This window comes from Pseudophryne corroboree, chromosome 8, assembly GCF_028390025.1.
Source record: "Pseudophryne corroboree isolate aPseCor3 chromosome 8, aPseCor3.hap2, whole genome shotgun sequence".
Lineage (NCBI taxonomy): Eukaryota > Metazoa > Chordata > Amphibia > Anura > Myobatrachidae > Pseudophryne > Pseudophryne corroboree.
Genome location: NC_086451.1, coordinates 136,471,109 through 136,488,380, shown reverse-complemented (window position 1 = coordinate 136,488,380; position 17,272 = coordinate 136,471,109). Strand labels below are relative to the sequence as shown.

The 17,272-nt window shown below is 45.6% G+C and overlaps 1 protein-coding gene across 1 annotated transcript in view; it reads left to right on the top strand.

Annotated features, from left to right (window-relative positions):
• BTK (Bruton tyrosine kinase) overlaps nucleotides 1-17,272 on the top strand; it is a 403,461-nt gene that overhangs the window by 237,465 nt on the left and 148,724 nt on the right. Inside the window, exon 8 of the mRNA XM_063936954.1 lies at nucleotides 11,607-11,797. Coding sequence (XP_063793024.1) covers nucleotides 11,607-11,797 — 191 coding nt within the window. The remainder of the gene's footprint in view (nucleotides 1-11,606; nucleotides 11,798-17,272) is intronic.

Below are 17,272 nucleotides of genomic sequence, written 5' to 3'. Positions count from 1 at the left end.
TCTAGTTCAACAGTTCTGCCACAAGTGGGCGCTACAAGCTCCCAGACCTACATCTTCCTTGTGGGAAGTCTACTTCACACTTTATCAATGTATTACCGTATATCTATTAAGCAAATAATATGGTGTTATCAAATTCCTTTCTGGATACATATGAAAGCTAGGTTTCAGTGGATTCAGTATGATATCCCAGTTGTCGGGATCCCGGTGGTCAGGAGACAGCCAGAATACCGGTGGCGAGCGCAGCTGTTCCCTTGGGAGCTCACTGCGCTCACCATGCTGTGGGGCCGGTGGCGACCAACATTAATTTATTCCCCCTCGGGTGGTGCCAAGTGGGGAATCTGGCCACCAGTCGTGATTCCGACCACCGGCATTGTACCGGGTGTCGAGATTCCGGCGTCGGTATCCTGACAGCCAGGATCCCCACGGCCAGCAAATCTGATTGCCTCCCATTCCAGTTAACCTTTGCTGTGAGACAGGCTCATCACTGTGTTTTAACAAAAACACATTCTAGGTAAAAAGCGAACAAGACTTAACTACTGGACACAATTTTAGATACACTTATAAAAAAAATACTGAAACAGAATTTCATTGACACAAAGCATGAGAGTGGTAAATATTAACATAAATGTTAGGAATGTCCAGGGTCATAAACTATAATACTCGTAAGCATTTTCAGTTTCAGTTTAATAGGCTATATGAAATGTAGGAGAGAAGGTATTGCTATTAAGGGGTAACAGAGTTTATTAGAATATTACTGTACTATATTATTAGTCACAAAATGACTGTAAATTAAATTTTAAAAAAAATACTGTATGTAAAAATACTGTACTTTCACCCATATGCAGAGATCCATAAACATTCTAATTGGTAACATTTACATATGCATCTGGTTTATGACAGGCTGACATTACAGACATTTACAGTATATCCCACGTCTACCCAAGTCATTTATGTTATGTGCAACAAACCTATTTCCTACAGTATTAGGCCTAAATTCAATTACAAAAATCTACCTAAAACAACAGAAACCATTGCCTGTCTCTCATACACAAAAATAAAAATGTAACATATTTGATTAATTACTCTCACAAAAGTATAATCTATGTCTGAACGATGAAGAAAGCACCAATCATTTTCAGAGGAGCGTTCACATACAGCCAATTACAAACGAGGCTGAAGTTAGCTTCTTATTCGGCCAGCTTCTTATTCACTTCTTATTCACTTCTTATTCGAACTCCAGCTTCTTATTCAGATCATTCAGTTTTGCAAGGGTTAATGAATCTTCTGTCACAAATTTGACACCTGAAATCAACAGAGTAGGGTCCCTTGCATATGACTCACTAGTATTTTGCCTGGCCCAACACTGTTTTGGGCATGAAATACACTGGCAGAGTGGGCACACACCATATTTTGCCAATTTGAATAAGTAGCTGTAGTTTTGCAAGGGTTAACCAGTCTTAGGCCACAAATTTGACACCTGAAATCAACAGAGGGTGGTCAGTTACATATGACCCACTTGTATTTTGCTTGGCCCAACGCTGTTTTGGGCATGAAATACACTGGCAAAGTGGGCACACACCATATTTTGCCATTTTGAATAAGTAGCTGTAGTTTTGCAAGGGTTAACTAGTCTTGAGCCACAAATTTGACACCTGAAATCAACAGAGGGTGGTCAGTTACATATGACCCACTTGTATTTTGCTTGGCCCAACGCTGTTTTAGGCATGAAATACACTGGCAAAGTGGGCACACACACCATGTTTTGCCATTTTGAATAAGTAGCTGTAGTTTTGCAAGGGTTAACCAGTCTTGGGCCACAAATTTGACACCTGAAATCAACAGAGGGTGGTCAGTTACATATGACCCACTTATATTTTGCTTGGCCCAACGCTGTTGTGGCCATGAAATACACTGGCAAAGTGGGCACACACACCATATTTTGCCATTTTGAATAAGTAGCTGTAGTTTTGCAAGGGTTAACTAGTCTTGGGCCACAAATTTGACACCTGAAATCAACAGAGGGTGGTCAGTTACATATGACCCACTTGTATTTTGCTTGGCCCAACGCTGTTTTAGGCATGAAATACACTGGCAAAGTGGGCACACGCACCATGTTTTGCCATTTTGAATAAGTACAGTAGCTGTAATTTTGCAAGGGTTAACCAGTCTTGGGCCACAAATTTGACACCTGAAATCAACAGAGGGTGGTCACTTACATATGAACCACTTGTATTTTGCTTGGCCCAACGCTGTTTTGGCCATGAAATACACTGGCAAAGTGGGCACACACACCATATTTTGCCATTTTGAATAAGTAGCTGTAGTTTTACAAGGGTTAACCAGTCTTGGGCCACAAATTTGACACCTGAAATCAACAGAGGGTGGTCAGTTACATATGACCCACTTGTATTTTGCTTGGCCCAACGCTGTTTTGGGCATGAAATACACTGGCAAAGTGGGCACACACACCATATTTTGCCATTTTGAATAAGTTTCTGTAGTTTCGCAAGGGTTAACCAGTCTTGGGCCACAAATTTGACACCTGAAATCAACAGAGGGTGGTCACTTACATATCACCCACCTGTATTTTGTTTGACCCAACGCTGTTTTGGGCATGACATACACTGGCAAAGTGTGCACACACACCATATTTTACCATTTTGAATAAGTAGCTGTAGTTTTGCAAGAGTTAACTAGTCTTGGGACACAATTGTGAGACCTGCAATCAACAGAATGTGGTCACTTACATATCACCCACTTGTATTCTGCTTGGCCCAACATTGATTTGTGAATGAAATACGCTGGGAAAGTGGGCACAACCACCATATTATAATTTACCATTTTGAATATGTAGCTGTAGTTTTGCAAGGGTTAACTAGTCTTGGGCGACATATTTGATACCAGAAATCAAGGGTTAGATTACCTCCTTATCGCACAGGGGAGCCATAGAGAGCCTATGTTGAGTTAAAGTTGTCTGAAGTCAGCTCTTATCCTTGCTTGAAGGAAGCTATACTCAGCAGGATTGGGGTGACGGATCCCAACAAAGCCCAAGAATATTATGAGTTGCAGCTGAACCCATCTGAGCCTCCAAACTGGCATGATTGGCCAAACTGAGTAAAACCTGGTTACAGACAGATAAAAACTCTTCTCAGTGGGTAGTGGAAGTGATGGCTCTAGCCCAGGCTATACGGGTATTAGACCGTGGTGTAAAACACTGGACCTTTGCAGGCTTACCCCCAGACAATTGAGGAGCTAGCAATGGTGATTGAGAGGTTCCTGACCCTGGGAAATTTTAATAAAGCCAAGCAAGGGTTACAGCCAGTACCAAAGCCCAATACCCAGATCCCCATTGTTAAACCAAACAGCCCATCTTCAGTCATATGTTTTGAGTGCAGAGAGCCCAGTCATGCACAGCGGTACTTCCTAAAGCAGGGTGAGCTAGTGGATTGCAACTCAGGGAAAACAGCACAACCTGTATTCAGTATGGCGCCTGGAATTATTTCCCCAGCTGAAACTACCGTTTCATCTGATGGTACAGATTGAAGGCTGGGATATCTGGGCCTTGGTTGATACTGGCAATGAATTGTCTATCATCTCTGCTAACCTGTTTCTTCCCGGGTCTGGCCAGGTTGTGCTTCTGGTAAAGATGCTATGCATACTTGGTGACATAGAAGAATGCCCATGAGTGCACCTGCCGTTGGTGCTTAAAGTAAGACCAGTAAAAATGGTAGTCACAGTAGCTTCCAAACCTCCTTATCCACTAATCCTTGGCCAGGACTTCCCACTGTTGCAGGAGTTTGTTACCTGGCATGACATTGGCAGACAGACAAAGGTTAAGCTGTCGCAGGGGCCAAGATCTACTGGAAGCCAAGGTTGTATGACTGTAAAGCCCTGTCTTGCCAGTGAGATTGAGACACATTAGTCCCCCATTTGCGAAAGAGTGTCTTTGCAGGACTTTAGGTGAGATCAACATAACGATGGCAACTTGTCCAATACTTTTTAAAATGTGGTAGTGGTAAATGGTAAGGTAAACTCTGCTTTACCACCTGAAGGTGTACCTTACTTTATGTGAAAAACAATTTTTTTTACCTTGTAACTTATTTGCAAGGTAAAAGGGTAGACCAGTTGCTGATTCCCCGAAAACACGAGCAGCTGGTATTGAGGGCAGCTCACATGCATTTATGGGGTGGCCATTTAGGGGAGAGGAAAACTCTCCAGCGTATCCAGCTATGGTTCTCCTGGCCAGGCATTCATGCTGCAGTAAAAGAATATTGTCAGGAATGCCCAGTGTACCAAAAGAATGCACCCCAGACAGAATTTAGGGTGACCTTGGTTTTCCTGACTATAATTTTCATGCCTATTGAGCCAATTTTTATAGATCTGATGGGGCCAGTAGAAAAATCGGATCATGGGCATCAGTATATATTGGTGACGGTGGACTACTCCACTGGGTACCCGGAGGCCATACCACTATGTAACATGAAATCTAGCACTATTGTCCAGGAGTTCTTGATGCTGTATACCCATCTAGGAATACCAATAGAGGTCCTGACCGACTAAGGTACCCCTTTTGTGTCTAAATTAATGAAATACCTGTGTCGCCTGTTAAAGGTGGATAGAATTACCATTTCGGTTTACCACCCGCAGACAGATGGCTTGGTTGAATGCTTTAACAGAACCCTTATGCAGATGATGAAAAGGGCAGTGTCACAGGAGAAGCGAGATTAGGACCTACTCTTACCTTAGCTAATGTTGGCATTTTGAGAGGTACCCCAAGCCTCTTTTATTATTATTATTATTATTATCCTTTATTTATATAGACTTTATCTAGAGACTGTATGGGGTTTAGACCCTTCAAACTCCTCTATGGTAGACAACGCAGAGGGATACTAGATCTATTAAAAGATGGGTGGGAGCAGCAATTGTCCCAAGGGGATGCGGTCAAGATCCCGCCGAACGGAATCCCAGCGGTCGAAATACCAACGCCGGAACCCAGACCGGCACAATCCCAACATATTCTGCGTCCGTGGGTGTCCACGACACCCATAGAGGGAGAATATAAAAGTGTGCCGAGCATAGCAAGGCACCGTGCCTGCAGCGTGGCGAGCGAAGCGAGCCCGCAAGGGGCTGCGTTCTGCTCGCCACCCCTGTCGGGATTGTGTGGTCGAAATTCCGGCGTCGGTATTTCGACCACCGGGATCCCATCCTGCGGGATTTAGTACTGATCCCGTCCCAAGAGCCTAACATCGTTCAGTTTGTGTCCCAATTGTATGGCTGTCTAAGGCAAATTGCGCCACTTCTGACCAAGCATATGGTAAGAGCTCAACAGGATCAAAAACGCAGTCATGGCGTTACTGCTGTCAACCGGACTCTCAATAGGGGCAACAAGGTACTGATACTTGTGTCTAGGTACGGCAGGAAGGTAGAAGGAAAGAGGTAAGTCTACCATGTGAATTTGTTGAAGCCTTGGAAAGTGCCAGTCATCCCTCTTTAGTGGCCATGAAAACCCCAGAACGTCAGGTGCCTACTGAAGTAACTTTGAGTCCTAGCCAGAAACAAGAAGTGGTAAACTTAGTAGCACAGTACCAGGTTGTGTTCTCTGCCCTCCTGGGGAAAACTCAAATCATACAGCATGCCAATGTTACTCCACCCAGGGGGGTGATAAAACAAAGGCCATATTGTATATCTGAGGCCCAACAGGCAGCAGTAAAACGGGAACTGGAAGTGATGCAGTGCTTGGGGGTCATAGAGTAGTCAAACAGTGAATGGAATAATCCCATTTTTTTTAGAGCCCAAGCCTTTTGGAGCTTTGAGATTCTGTAATGACTTCAGAAAGTTAAATAAAGTTCCTTGGTTTGATTCCTATCCTATGCCCCGGGTTGATGAACTAGTACAAAACTTAGCAATAAGCCAGTATCTAACTACGCTAGATTTACTGAATGGGTACTGGCAAATTCCTCTGATGGAAGCTGCCAAAGCAACAACAGCCTTCTCTACCACAGTGGGTTTGTCCCAGTCGCACCTTCCAAAGGTGGATGCAGTATTACAGTCTCTACAGGCACAAGGGTTCACAGCTAACCTGGAGAAGTGTGCCATCATAACTGTGGAGGCAAAGTATCTGGGGTATATTGTATGCCAAGGGTAAGTTAAACCTCAACCCAGCAAGGTGGAAGCAGTCTTCACATGGCCTAAGCTAAAATGTATGTCGCAACTCAGGATATTCTTTGGTCTGGTGGGCTATTATCGTAGGTTCAGGGGTGGAACTTGCAGCGGTGCAACTGGTGCAATGCACCAGGGCCCCTCCACGATGAAGGGGCCCACAGCCGGAGGCACTACAATGAGTCAGACTGACTCATTACATGCCACCTGCCGGCGCGCTGCAAGCCGCCGGTTCCCCTTAACAGAATGAGGCTGAGCTGGTGTGCAGAGCTACAGTCTGGCCAGAGGGGGAGGAGGATGCAGTGGAGGAGTCTGGAGAAGGAGAAGGGGCCATCTTCCCCTCTCGTTCACGGGCAGCCCAGCTGTTTCTTTTTGCTACCGGAGCCGGAGCATCACGTGACCATGCGGCTAAACTGTAGAGTATCTGAGGTAGTGCAGCAGCATTCCTTGTAAGGCGGTCAGGCAGCTGTGTGTTTATTTATTTTTATTTTATTATACATTTTTCTAATTGTACATTTCATCCTGCAAACTAAGAATCGCGGACCTCGAAGAGGCGGAGCCTACATTGAGGGGGCGGAGATTGGGAGGTGGTGGGCGGGGTTGTTACAGTAAGCTGGTCTCTCTGCAAATAGTAATGGTGATTGTGCAGTGACATATAACATACAGCACAGCATAGAGTGACCCCACTAAGGCAGCCAGGCACAGGGTCATGTGTTGTCACCCAGGGTGCATGTGCTGCTGCTGGCTGCATGATGCATAGTGTGGGCATCTGTCTCCATGGGCCTTGTGTATCCTTGTACAAAGGAATTGTCCCATCTTTATACAGTGAGAAGTCTCCGAAGTTTTTGTGGGAGTTGGATACAATTGGCCGACAGTTATCATATTGATATTCATTATGTCAACATGAAGAACTGTCAACAAACAGTCCCTTGTGATATAGCAGTTTCGTACTTTATACCGGTGACAGCAGTGCCTTTTTCTGGATCACATTGCATTGGCGATGTCTCAGCAGTGTCCTGGTGAGTATTTTCCCCATTATCCCTAATCCCTAAACCTTTCCCTAGTAGCTAACCTTAACCTTTTCCCCTCCCCACAGCCTAACCCTAGCCACCACCCCAGTGCCTCACTCCCCCCCCCCCCACAGCAGCCTAACCCTAAAACTTTACCGTAGTGCCTACTATATTGGCGTTACGTGTAAAAGGAGCTCTACTGTGTGGCGTAATGTGTATAAGGAGCTCTACTGTGTGGCGTAACCTGTATAAGGGGTATTGCTGTGTGGTGTAACGTCTATAAGAAGCACCACTGTGTGGCGTAACGTGTATAAGGAGCACTATTGTGTGGCGTAAAGTGTATAAGGACCATTACTGTGTGTTGTAACGTGTATAAGGAGCTCTACTGTGTTGCATAACATGTATAAGGAGCAGTACTGTGTGGAGTAACGTGTATCAGGAGCACTACTGTGTGGTATAACGTATATTAAGAATACTACTGTGTGGCTTAACATGTATAAGAGGCACTACTGTGTGTTGTAATGTGTATAAGGAGCACTACTGTGTGGCGTAACGTGTAGAAGGAGCTCTACTATGTGGCGTAATGTGTATAAGAAGCAGTACTGTGTGCCATAACGTGTTTCAGGAGCACTACTGTGTAGTGTAACGTATATAAGGAGTACTACTGTTCAGTGTAATGTAATGTAAATCGGTGTAATGTAACAAGGTTGCACTACTGTGTGGCATCATTTGAATTGGTGGTACTATTGTGTGCCCACACCGCTTTTCAATGAGACCATGCCCTATTTTTTTACACACATGTTTTGGATCTTGGGGGGGCTGGGGCAATGCATTTTGTTGCACCTGGGCCCACCATGGTCTTGTTCCGCCACTGCGTAGGTTCATGCGCAAATTTGCCACAGGGCAGCATCATTCACTGAATGTCTGAGGAAACAGTCCCCAGACAAGATCTAATCACAGATGTGCTAAATGTAGCACATCTACAATCATGTACTCTGACATGCGGATGGATGCCCAGCACAAGGCTAGTCCGCCCCGCATGACTGGCCCTAGCCCCCCCTCGCACAGGTACAAAACCATTGCACGGTGTCGATGATTTTGTACCTGATGAGTAACTCCCTGCAAACGAAGCTCCTGCACGCTGGCAGTCTGCTACTCGCCACATCCCGGGTCGCAGAGGCTGTGTGTAACACCACGTAGCTGCATTGGGCCGCCCCCCAACGGTCCAGACAGGCCTCTGTTGTCCGGACATTGGTTCTAAAGCCGGTGGCATGCCCCTTCCCACCACGTGACCGCCTCTGCCTGTCAATCAGGCAGAGGCGATCGAAGCCCTGAGATGCTGATAGAATCTCACTGGGCTCCCGGAGTGCGCACGCGCAGGGCGCACTCCACAAAGTAATTCAGACTGCGATCGCTGCCGCTGCAGTGATGCAGTCTGAATTACCCCCTAGGCCCGCAGAGACTACTTTGCAGAATTTAAGAAAAGCTTTATGCGCAGAGCCTGTATTGCAGGCTCCTGATTTCAGGTGTCAAATTTGTGGCCCAAGACTGGTTAACCCTTGCAAAACTACAGCTACTTATTCAAAATGGTAAAATATGGTGTGTGTGCCCACTTTGCCAGTGTATTTCATGCCCAAAACAGCATTGGGCCAGACAAAAGACAAGCGAGTCATATGTAAGTGACCACGCTCTGTTGATTTCAGGTGTCAAATTTGTGGCCCAAGACTAGTTAACCCTTGCAAAACTACAGCTACTTATTCAAAATAGCAAAATATGGTGTGTGTGCCCACTTTGCCAGTGTATTTCATGCCCAAAACAGCGTTGGGCCAAACAAAATACAAGTGGGTGATATGTAAGTGACCACCCTCTGTTGATTTCTGGTGTCAAATTTGTGGCCCAAGACTGGTTAACCCTTGCAAAACTACAGCTACTTATTCAAAATGGCAAAATATGGTGTGTGTGCCCTTTTTGCCGGTGTATTTCATGCCCAAAACAGCGTTGAACCAAGCAAAATACAAGTGGGTGATATGTAAGTGACCACCCTCTGTTGATTTCAGGTGTCAAATTTGTGGCCCAAGACTAGTTAACCCTTGCAAAACTACAGCTACTTATTCAAAATAGCAAAATATGGTGTGTGTGCCCACTTTGCCAGTGTATTTCATGCCCAAAACAGCGTTGGGCCAAACAAAATACAAGTGGGTGATATGTAAGTGACCACCCTCTGTTGATTTCAGGTGTCAAATTTGTGGCCCAAGACTGGTTAACCCTTGCAAAACTACAGCTACTTATTCAAAATGGTAAAATATGGTGTTTGTGCCCACTTTGCCAGTGTATTTCATGCCCAAAACAGCGTTGGGACAGGCAAAATACAAGGGGGTCACATGCAAGTGACCACCCTCTGTTGATTTCAGGGGTCAAATTTGTGGCCCAAGACTAGTTAACCCTTGCAAAACTACAGCTACTTATTCTAAATGGCAAAATATGGTGTGTGTGCCCACTTTGCCAGTGTATTTCATGCCCAAAACAGCATTGGGCCAAACAAAACACAAGTGGGTGATATGTAAGTGACCACCCTCTGTTGATTTCAGGTGTCAAATTTGTGGCCCAAGACTAGTTAACCCTTGCAAAACTACAGCTACTTATTCAAAATGGCAAAATATGGTGTGTGTGTGTGCCCACTTTGCCAGTGTATTTCATGCCCAAAACAGCGTTGGGCCAAACAAAATACAAGTGGGTGATATGTAAGTGACCACCCTCTGTTGATTTCAGGTGTCAAATTTGTGGCCCAAGACTAGTTCACCCTTGCAAAACTACAACTACTTATTCAAAATGGTAAAATATGGTGTTTGTGCCCACTTTGCCAGTGTATTTCATGCCCAAAACAGCGTTGGGCCAGGCAAAATACAAGTGGGTCACATGCAAGTGATCACCCTCTGTTGATTTCAGGGGTCAAATTTGTGGCCCAAGACTAGTTAACCCTTGCAAAACTAAATATTTTGAATAAGAAGCTGGAGCTCGAATAAGAAGTGAATAAGAAGTGAATAAGAAGCTGGCCGAATAAGACGCTAACTTCAGCATCGTCAATTACAAGTGAATTGCTACTGATGGAAAACATCATCAAATCATCAACATCTGTTATATGCACCTGCCCCTGACCATCCGCAAATAATAATTCCAAGATGTATATTATTACCAGGTTATATTTGTAAGGCACCACAAATTGTGAATAGAGAACACTGTTAATACTAAAATATACACAAACTACAACAAATATTACATAATTCAATAGTACAACATTATACAATAACCAAGCTACAGCAAATTAACATAGTATAAATAGAACCTAAAACTGGTGTTCAAGCTACTGACAAGGCAGTGAGCATCAGTGATAAAAGTAGGATTTGTGTGAATTAGGCCTGTGTTTATGAGCACGGACTCAATAATCTGAGAGACATGGGATGATGCAGTGTTAGGAGGAAAATTACAAAGGAAGAGGGCCACACTTATGAAAGCTTACCACCTAGAGGCAGTGGCGTCGGAACGAGGGGGGGCAAAGGGGCAGCATGCCCCCCTCCCAAACATGTAAGAGGCGCAGCCGCTGGGGAGGGGGAGAACTTACTTCCGGTTCCCCGCTGAGAGACTCCTACTTTAAATCTGCCAGCGGCGCCGCTGTGTGCTGCCCTCTGTCCAGTCCTAGCCGGTTCTTCACTGATGTACTACTGGAAGGAGGCGGGGATGTCCCAGCAGGCGCAGCATGGCCACGCCTCCTCCTAGTAATGTATCCCTGAAGAGTGAACTGAAGAGCTGGCGAGGACACAGGATGGGGCAGTACGCTTTGGCGCCGGCCCTTTTAAAGTAAGAGTCTCCGCGGGGATCGATCTGGAGGTTTGTGCTCCTTGCACGGGGTTCGGGGGTGGCGAATCGGGGGGGAGGGCCACAAAATCTATTTTTTACTATGCCCCCCCCAACCACGAACTGTTCCGGCACCGCTGCCTAGAGGGAAGGGGCAACCACAAATAGAGGGGCACTAATTGGGGAGTAGAGATGGCAGGAAAAGTAGAAGAGTTAGGAGTAGGTAATATGTGTCTTTTTCTTGTCTGCATGTGATTGCAATTGTGGCAACACTCCAATACTGTAATTGGTCTACTTTAAAATGTCCACTGACAATGTCAAGCATATCTGCAGGGGTACATATGTGTGCGCCCACTACTCTTGGCAAGCTCAGGAAGAATATACGCTATGCCAACTGGTGTAGTACTCACTATGCATCATCAGTGTCTGTGTTTGTTTGAAGGTACAACTATAAAGTGAGATTTGCAATGATTTGTATCCTTTCCAACAGTTACATTTTCACATTTCCACAGAACCTCAGAAATTGTGTATAATTATTGGGTGGTTACAAATCAACGACAATCTTTAATTTTTGTCTTTAAACAGGTAAAGGCTGAAAAACCACTCCCACCTGCTCCAACAGATGTTGCACCTTCTTTAGGAACCCACAAAATAGTAGCAATGTATGATTTCACACCAATGAATGCTCAGGACCTGCCATTACACAAAGGAGAACAGTATCTGTTATTGGATGAAGGCAGCGGCCAGCCTTGGCTAAGAGCTAGAGACAAAAATGGGTAAGATGCGTAATGGGTAAGACTTAAGATAGAGATTCTTAACAGTACGTTTCACAACAGACTTTTACATTTTAAACAAAATATCCCCTTCTATGTACTTAATATAACTCACAGGGACAGAGGTAAAGATATCAGGGCCAAACTGATAAAGCTCTGCTTTTCAGAGTTTGGTACTGTACATAGGGGTCAGACCAAAGTCCCCCTTGGTAGTAATGGGGACTGTAGTCTGCTGTGTTAATTAGATTGTACAGGTTGTCTGTTTTATTCTGGTATGACTATGCTGATGAGTATCGATTCATGATTCTTATTCATTACATTTGTAATTCATCATTAAAGTTAGCTCTTCAGATACAATATATAGCATGGGGGAAAGACCATGGGCGTATTTAGGGGTGAGGGCACCCCTAGGCACAACAGTAACGGCTGCCCCCCTGCCTGCCTAATTTTACTATTTTTATTGATTGGTTATAAGCCTTCATTTGATTATAGTCAATTTAATAGAATAATAATAAAAAAAACGATGACTTTTTTTATTTTTAATTATGTATAACATATTTACTAAGTAGGGCAGCTTACAGGGGCAGTATGTGCATGTGCAACCCATTTACACTCCATTCAAGATGGCATATGGTACAGTGGAAATATTTTGCAGTTACTGGTACTTTTTGGGCTGACAGTACCAACACAGGCATCCAAGAGCCGCCCCCAAACAAGTGCTGCCCCTAGGCACGTGCCTCTCGTGCCTAATGGGAAATTTGCCACTGGGAAAGAGTTCAAATTATCCTTCATATGGAGTAAAGATGCAAGTCAGAATTACTGTATAATTGCAGCATTTCAATATCACCATGCAATATATGGATTATGGGAATAAATGCTCTACATCCTAAAACTGTTTACTTTTGTGCTGGAATAAATAAATACATACATTCCTTTCTCATACGTCCTAGAGATGCTGGGGTCCACTTCAGTACCATGGGGTATAGATGGTTCCGCAGGAGCCATGGGCACTTTAAGACTTTTCCAGAGTGTGAACTGGCTCCTCCCTCTATGCCCCTCCTCCAGACCTCAGTTTAGAAAATGTGCCCAGGCAGACTGGTCGCACTGTAGTGGAGCTCTACTGAGTTTCACTAAAAGACTTTGTTTAGGTTTTTTATTTTACAGGGAGACTGCTGGCAACAGCCTCCCTGCTTCGTGGGACTTAGAGGGAAGAAGTAGGAACCAACTTCCTATATAGTTTCATGGCTCTGCTTCTGCTTACAGGACACCATTAGCTCCTGAAGTGTACTGAACACTAGCTGCGGCTATGTGCTCACTCCGACAGCACGCTGTCACCCCCCTAACAGAGCCAGAAGTCAGAAGACTGGTAAGTAGTGTTACCGGAGATCTGCAGAGGGGGACCTACGGTCATCGTGACGGCTTAAGGTACCGAGCAGCGAGCGGGAATGCTGCGCGAGCATACTCTCCATATACACAGAGCCCAGCAGGGCGCGGGGCACCATGGACAGCATGAACCCTACTCTCACTGCCAAAATGTAGCATACTCTGTTTTACACTGTCCTACACCCCCGCCAGTATAAAGATCATCTGTAATGCCTGAGGGGAAACGCGCCATTGCAGGGGGCGGAGCTTCTTCCTCAAGCAGCCAGCACACTTCTCGGCGCCATTTCCGCCCAGCAAACAGCAAGGGAAGACACGCCGATCCTCCTCTCCTTATCTGACCAAGTATCAGGGTGCAAAAAAGGGGGGATGGGAGTGTATTTATTTCGGTGCTAAATCCTATTATTGGCATTATATAAGCGCTTGAAAGGTCTCTGTGTATAAAATACGATACACAGGGATTTGTTATTTTGGCGCTGAGTTGTGCACTGGCAAATTATTTTCTGTGTCCCTCTGACAGATTTTACTGTGGGTCTGTCTCCAGTAGCCCCGGAGTGTCTGTGGTGTGATTTTGCACGTGTGTAACTTGTCTGAGGCAGGGAGCTCTTCCCCTGAGGAAGCCATTTTAGGGACACAAGGATGTAATGTAGTGGCTCTGCCGTCGCACAACGAGCCTGAATGGGTGAAAGAATTACATGATAGTTTGAATCATATAAGTAAGTGATTGGATAAATCTGAGTCTCATGCAGAAAACTGGAGAAAATCCGTGGAAGACATGATTTTTTAATAGTTCTGCCTTTTCATCCACAGGGGACCCCTCTGGTTCACAAAAAAGGTCATTTGCACAAGTAGCACAAACTGATACAGACACGGACTCTGATTCCTGTGTCGACACCAGTGATTCCAGGGCAATTGATCCAAAATTGTCAAAAAAACATTCAATACATGATTGTTGCTATAAGGGAGGTGTTAGAGGTTATGGAGCCCCCTCCTTTACCACAGGAGAAGGCTTACTTTAATAAAGAGAAGAAGCCTAATGTAACTTTCCCTCCATCTTATGAACTGAACGGACTCTTAGAGGGAGTCTGGACAAACCCTGAGAAGAAATTCCAGATTCCCAAAAGGATTCAGGAAGTTTACCCCTTTCCTGTAGAAGACAGGAAAAGGTGGGAGTCACCCCCCATTTTAGACAGTGCTCTGTCAAGGTTAACAAAAAAGGTGATTCTCCCTGCGCCTGGGACGGCTTCACTAAAGGAGCCGGCAGACCGCAAGTTAGAGACTACGTTGAAATCTATTTATGTGACCAATGGGACACTACTCAGGCCTACCATTGCCTGTGCATGGGTGAGTAGTGCTATAGAAAAGTGGTCAGAAAACTTGTCATCAGACATCGACACAATAGATAGAAACGAGATACTCCTAACGTTAGGTCATATCAAGGACGCAGCTGCATACATGCTGGAAGCCATGAAAGATATCGGTCTCTTGGGATCAAGAGCCGCTACCATGGCGATTTCAGCTCGTAGGGCGTTGTGGATTCGCCAACGGAATGCAGATGCGGATTCCAAAAGGAATATGGAGGCTCTCCCGTACAAGGGCGAGGCTTTGTTTGGAGATGGTCTGGATGCCTTAGTTTCTGCAGCTACCGCAGGTAAGTCGACATTTCTCCCTAATGCTCCAGTGCCGGCAAAAAAAGACGCATCATTCTCAGATGCAGTCCTTTCGGCCCAATAAATACAAAAAGGGCAAAGGTTCCCCTTTCTTTGCAGGTAAAGGAAGGGGAAAGGGAAAAAAAGTCCACGGCGTCTCCAGGTTCACAGGAGCAGAAGTCAACCCCTGCTTCTGCAAAATCTTCAGCATGAAGCTGGGGCTCCCTCGCGGGAGTCTGCTCAGGTGAGGGCACGTCTGAAACTCTTCAGTCAGATTTGGGTTCAATCTGGCCTGGACCCATGGATCGTACAAATAGTGTCCCAGGGGTACAGGTTGGAGTTTCAAGACGTTCCCCCATGCCGATTTTTCAAATCGGCCTTACCAGCTTCTGTTCCAGACAGGGAAGTTGTATCAGCAGCAATACAAAAATTATGTCTGGATCAAGTGATTGTCCTGGTTCCCTTGTCACAACAAGGAGAAGGGTTTTATTCAAGCATTTTCGTAGTACCGAAGCCGGACGGCTCGGTCAGACCGATTCTGAACCTGAAAACACTGAATCTCTACCTACAAAGGTTCAAATTCAAGATGGAATCTCTAAGGGCAGTGATTTCCAGTCTGGAGGAGAAGGTCTTCATGGTGTCAGTGGACATAAAAGATGCCTACTTACATGTTCCTATCTATCCTCTGCATCAAGCTTATATGAGATTCGCAGTGCAGTATTGTCATTACCAATTTCAAACTTTACCATTCTGGCTGTCCACGGCACCGAGGGTATTTACCAAGGTGATGGCGGAGATGATGGTCCTCCTTCGAAAGCAAGGAGTCAACATAATTCCTTACCTGGACGATCTCCTGATAAAGGCGAGGTCCAAGGAAAAGTTAGTGCAGAGCATTGCACTCTCCCTGACAGTACTTCAACAGCACGGTTGGATCATACATTTTCCAAAGTCACAGTTGGAACCGACGACAAGATTATCGTTTCTGGGGATGATACTGGACACAGAAGTACAGAGGGTATTCCAGTAGAAAAGGCTCTAGAAATCCAGAGAATGGTCAAACAAATTCTAAAACCAACAAGGGTGTCGATCCATCAGTGCATACGTTTGTTGGGAAAGATGGTGGTGGCCTACGAGGCCCTACAGTTCGGCCGATTCCATGCCAGAGTATTCCAGAGGGACCCATTGGACAAGTGGTCCGGATCCCATCTACACATCCATCAGAGGATACTCCCGTCATCCAAAGTCAGATTTTCGCTCCTGTGGTGGCTTCACAGTTCTCACCTCCTGGAAGGGCGCAGGTTCGGGATTCAGGATTGGGTCCTAGTAACCACGGATGCAAATCTCAGAAGCTGGGAAGCAGTTACAAAAGGGGAAAGCTTCCAAGGAAGATGGTCAGGTCAAAAAAACCTATCTTCACATAAATGTTCTGGAGTTGAGAGCCATTTACAACGGCCTTCTACAAGCTGTGCATCTTTTTCAAGATCCACCCATACAGGTCCAGTCAGACAATGTAACAGCAGTGGCGTACATAAACCGTCAGTCCGGAACGAAAAGCAGAGCGGCAATGGCAGAGGTGACAAAGATACTCCTCCTGGGCAGAAAGACGTGCAAGAGCTCTGTCGGCAATTTTCATTCCGGAAGTGGACAACTGGGAAGCGGACTTCCTCAGCAGACACGATCTCCACCCAGGAGAATAGGGCCTCCACCAAGAAGTCTTCGCAGAGGTGACGGGTCATTGGGGAGTTCCCCAAGTAGACATGATGGCATCTCGTCTCAACAAGAAGCTTCAGAGATATTGTTCCAGGTCGAGAGACCCACAAGCAATAGCAGTGGATGCACTAGTGACCCAGTGGGTGTTTTGGTCAGTGTATGTGTTCCCTCCACTTCCGCTAATACCAAAGATTCTCAAGATCATAAGAAGAACGGGGATTCGAGCGATCCTCATTGTCCCAGACTGGCCAAGGAGGGCTTGGTGTCCAGATCTTCAGGAGTTACTCATAGAAGATCCTCGGCCTCTTCCTCTTCGCGAGGACCTGTTGCGGCAGGGGCCGTGCATGTAACAAGACTTACCCCGGCTACGTTTGACGGCATGGCTGTTGAACGCCGGATCCTAGCCCGAGAGGGTATTCCCAAATAAGTCATTCCCACGCTTATTCAGGCCACGAAGGAGTAATGTCTAGACATTACCACCATATTTGGAGAAAATATGTGTCTTGGTGTGAAACCAAGAAGGCTCCAACGGAGAATTTCAGTTGGGACGTTTTCTCCATTTTCTTCAGGCGGGTGGGGATGCAGGCTTAAGATTGGGTTCAATCAAGGTCCAAATTTCGGCTTTGTCCGTTTTTCTTTCAGAAACAACTGGTCTCCCTTCCTGAAGTTCAGACGTACGTGAAGGGGGTTCTGCACATCCAGCCTACTTTTGTGCCTCCTACAGCACCGTGGGATCTTA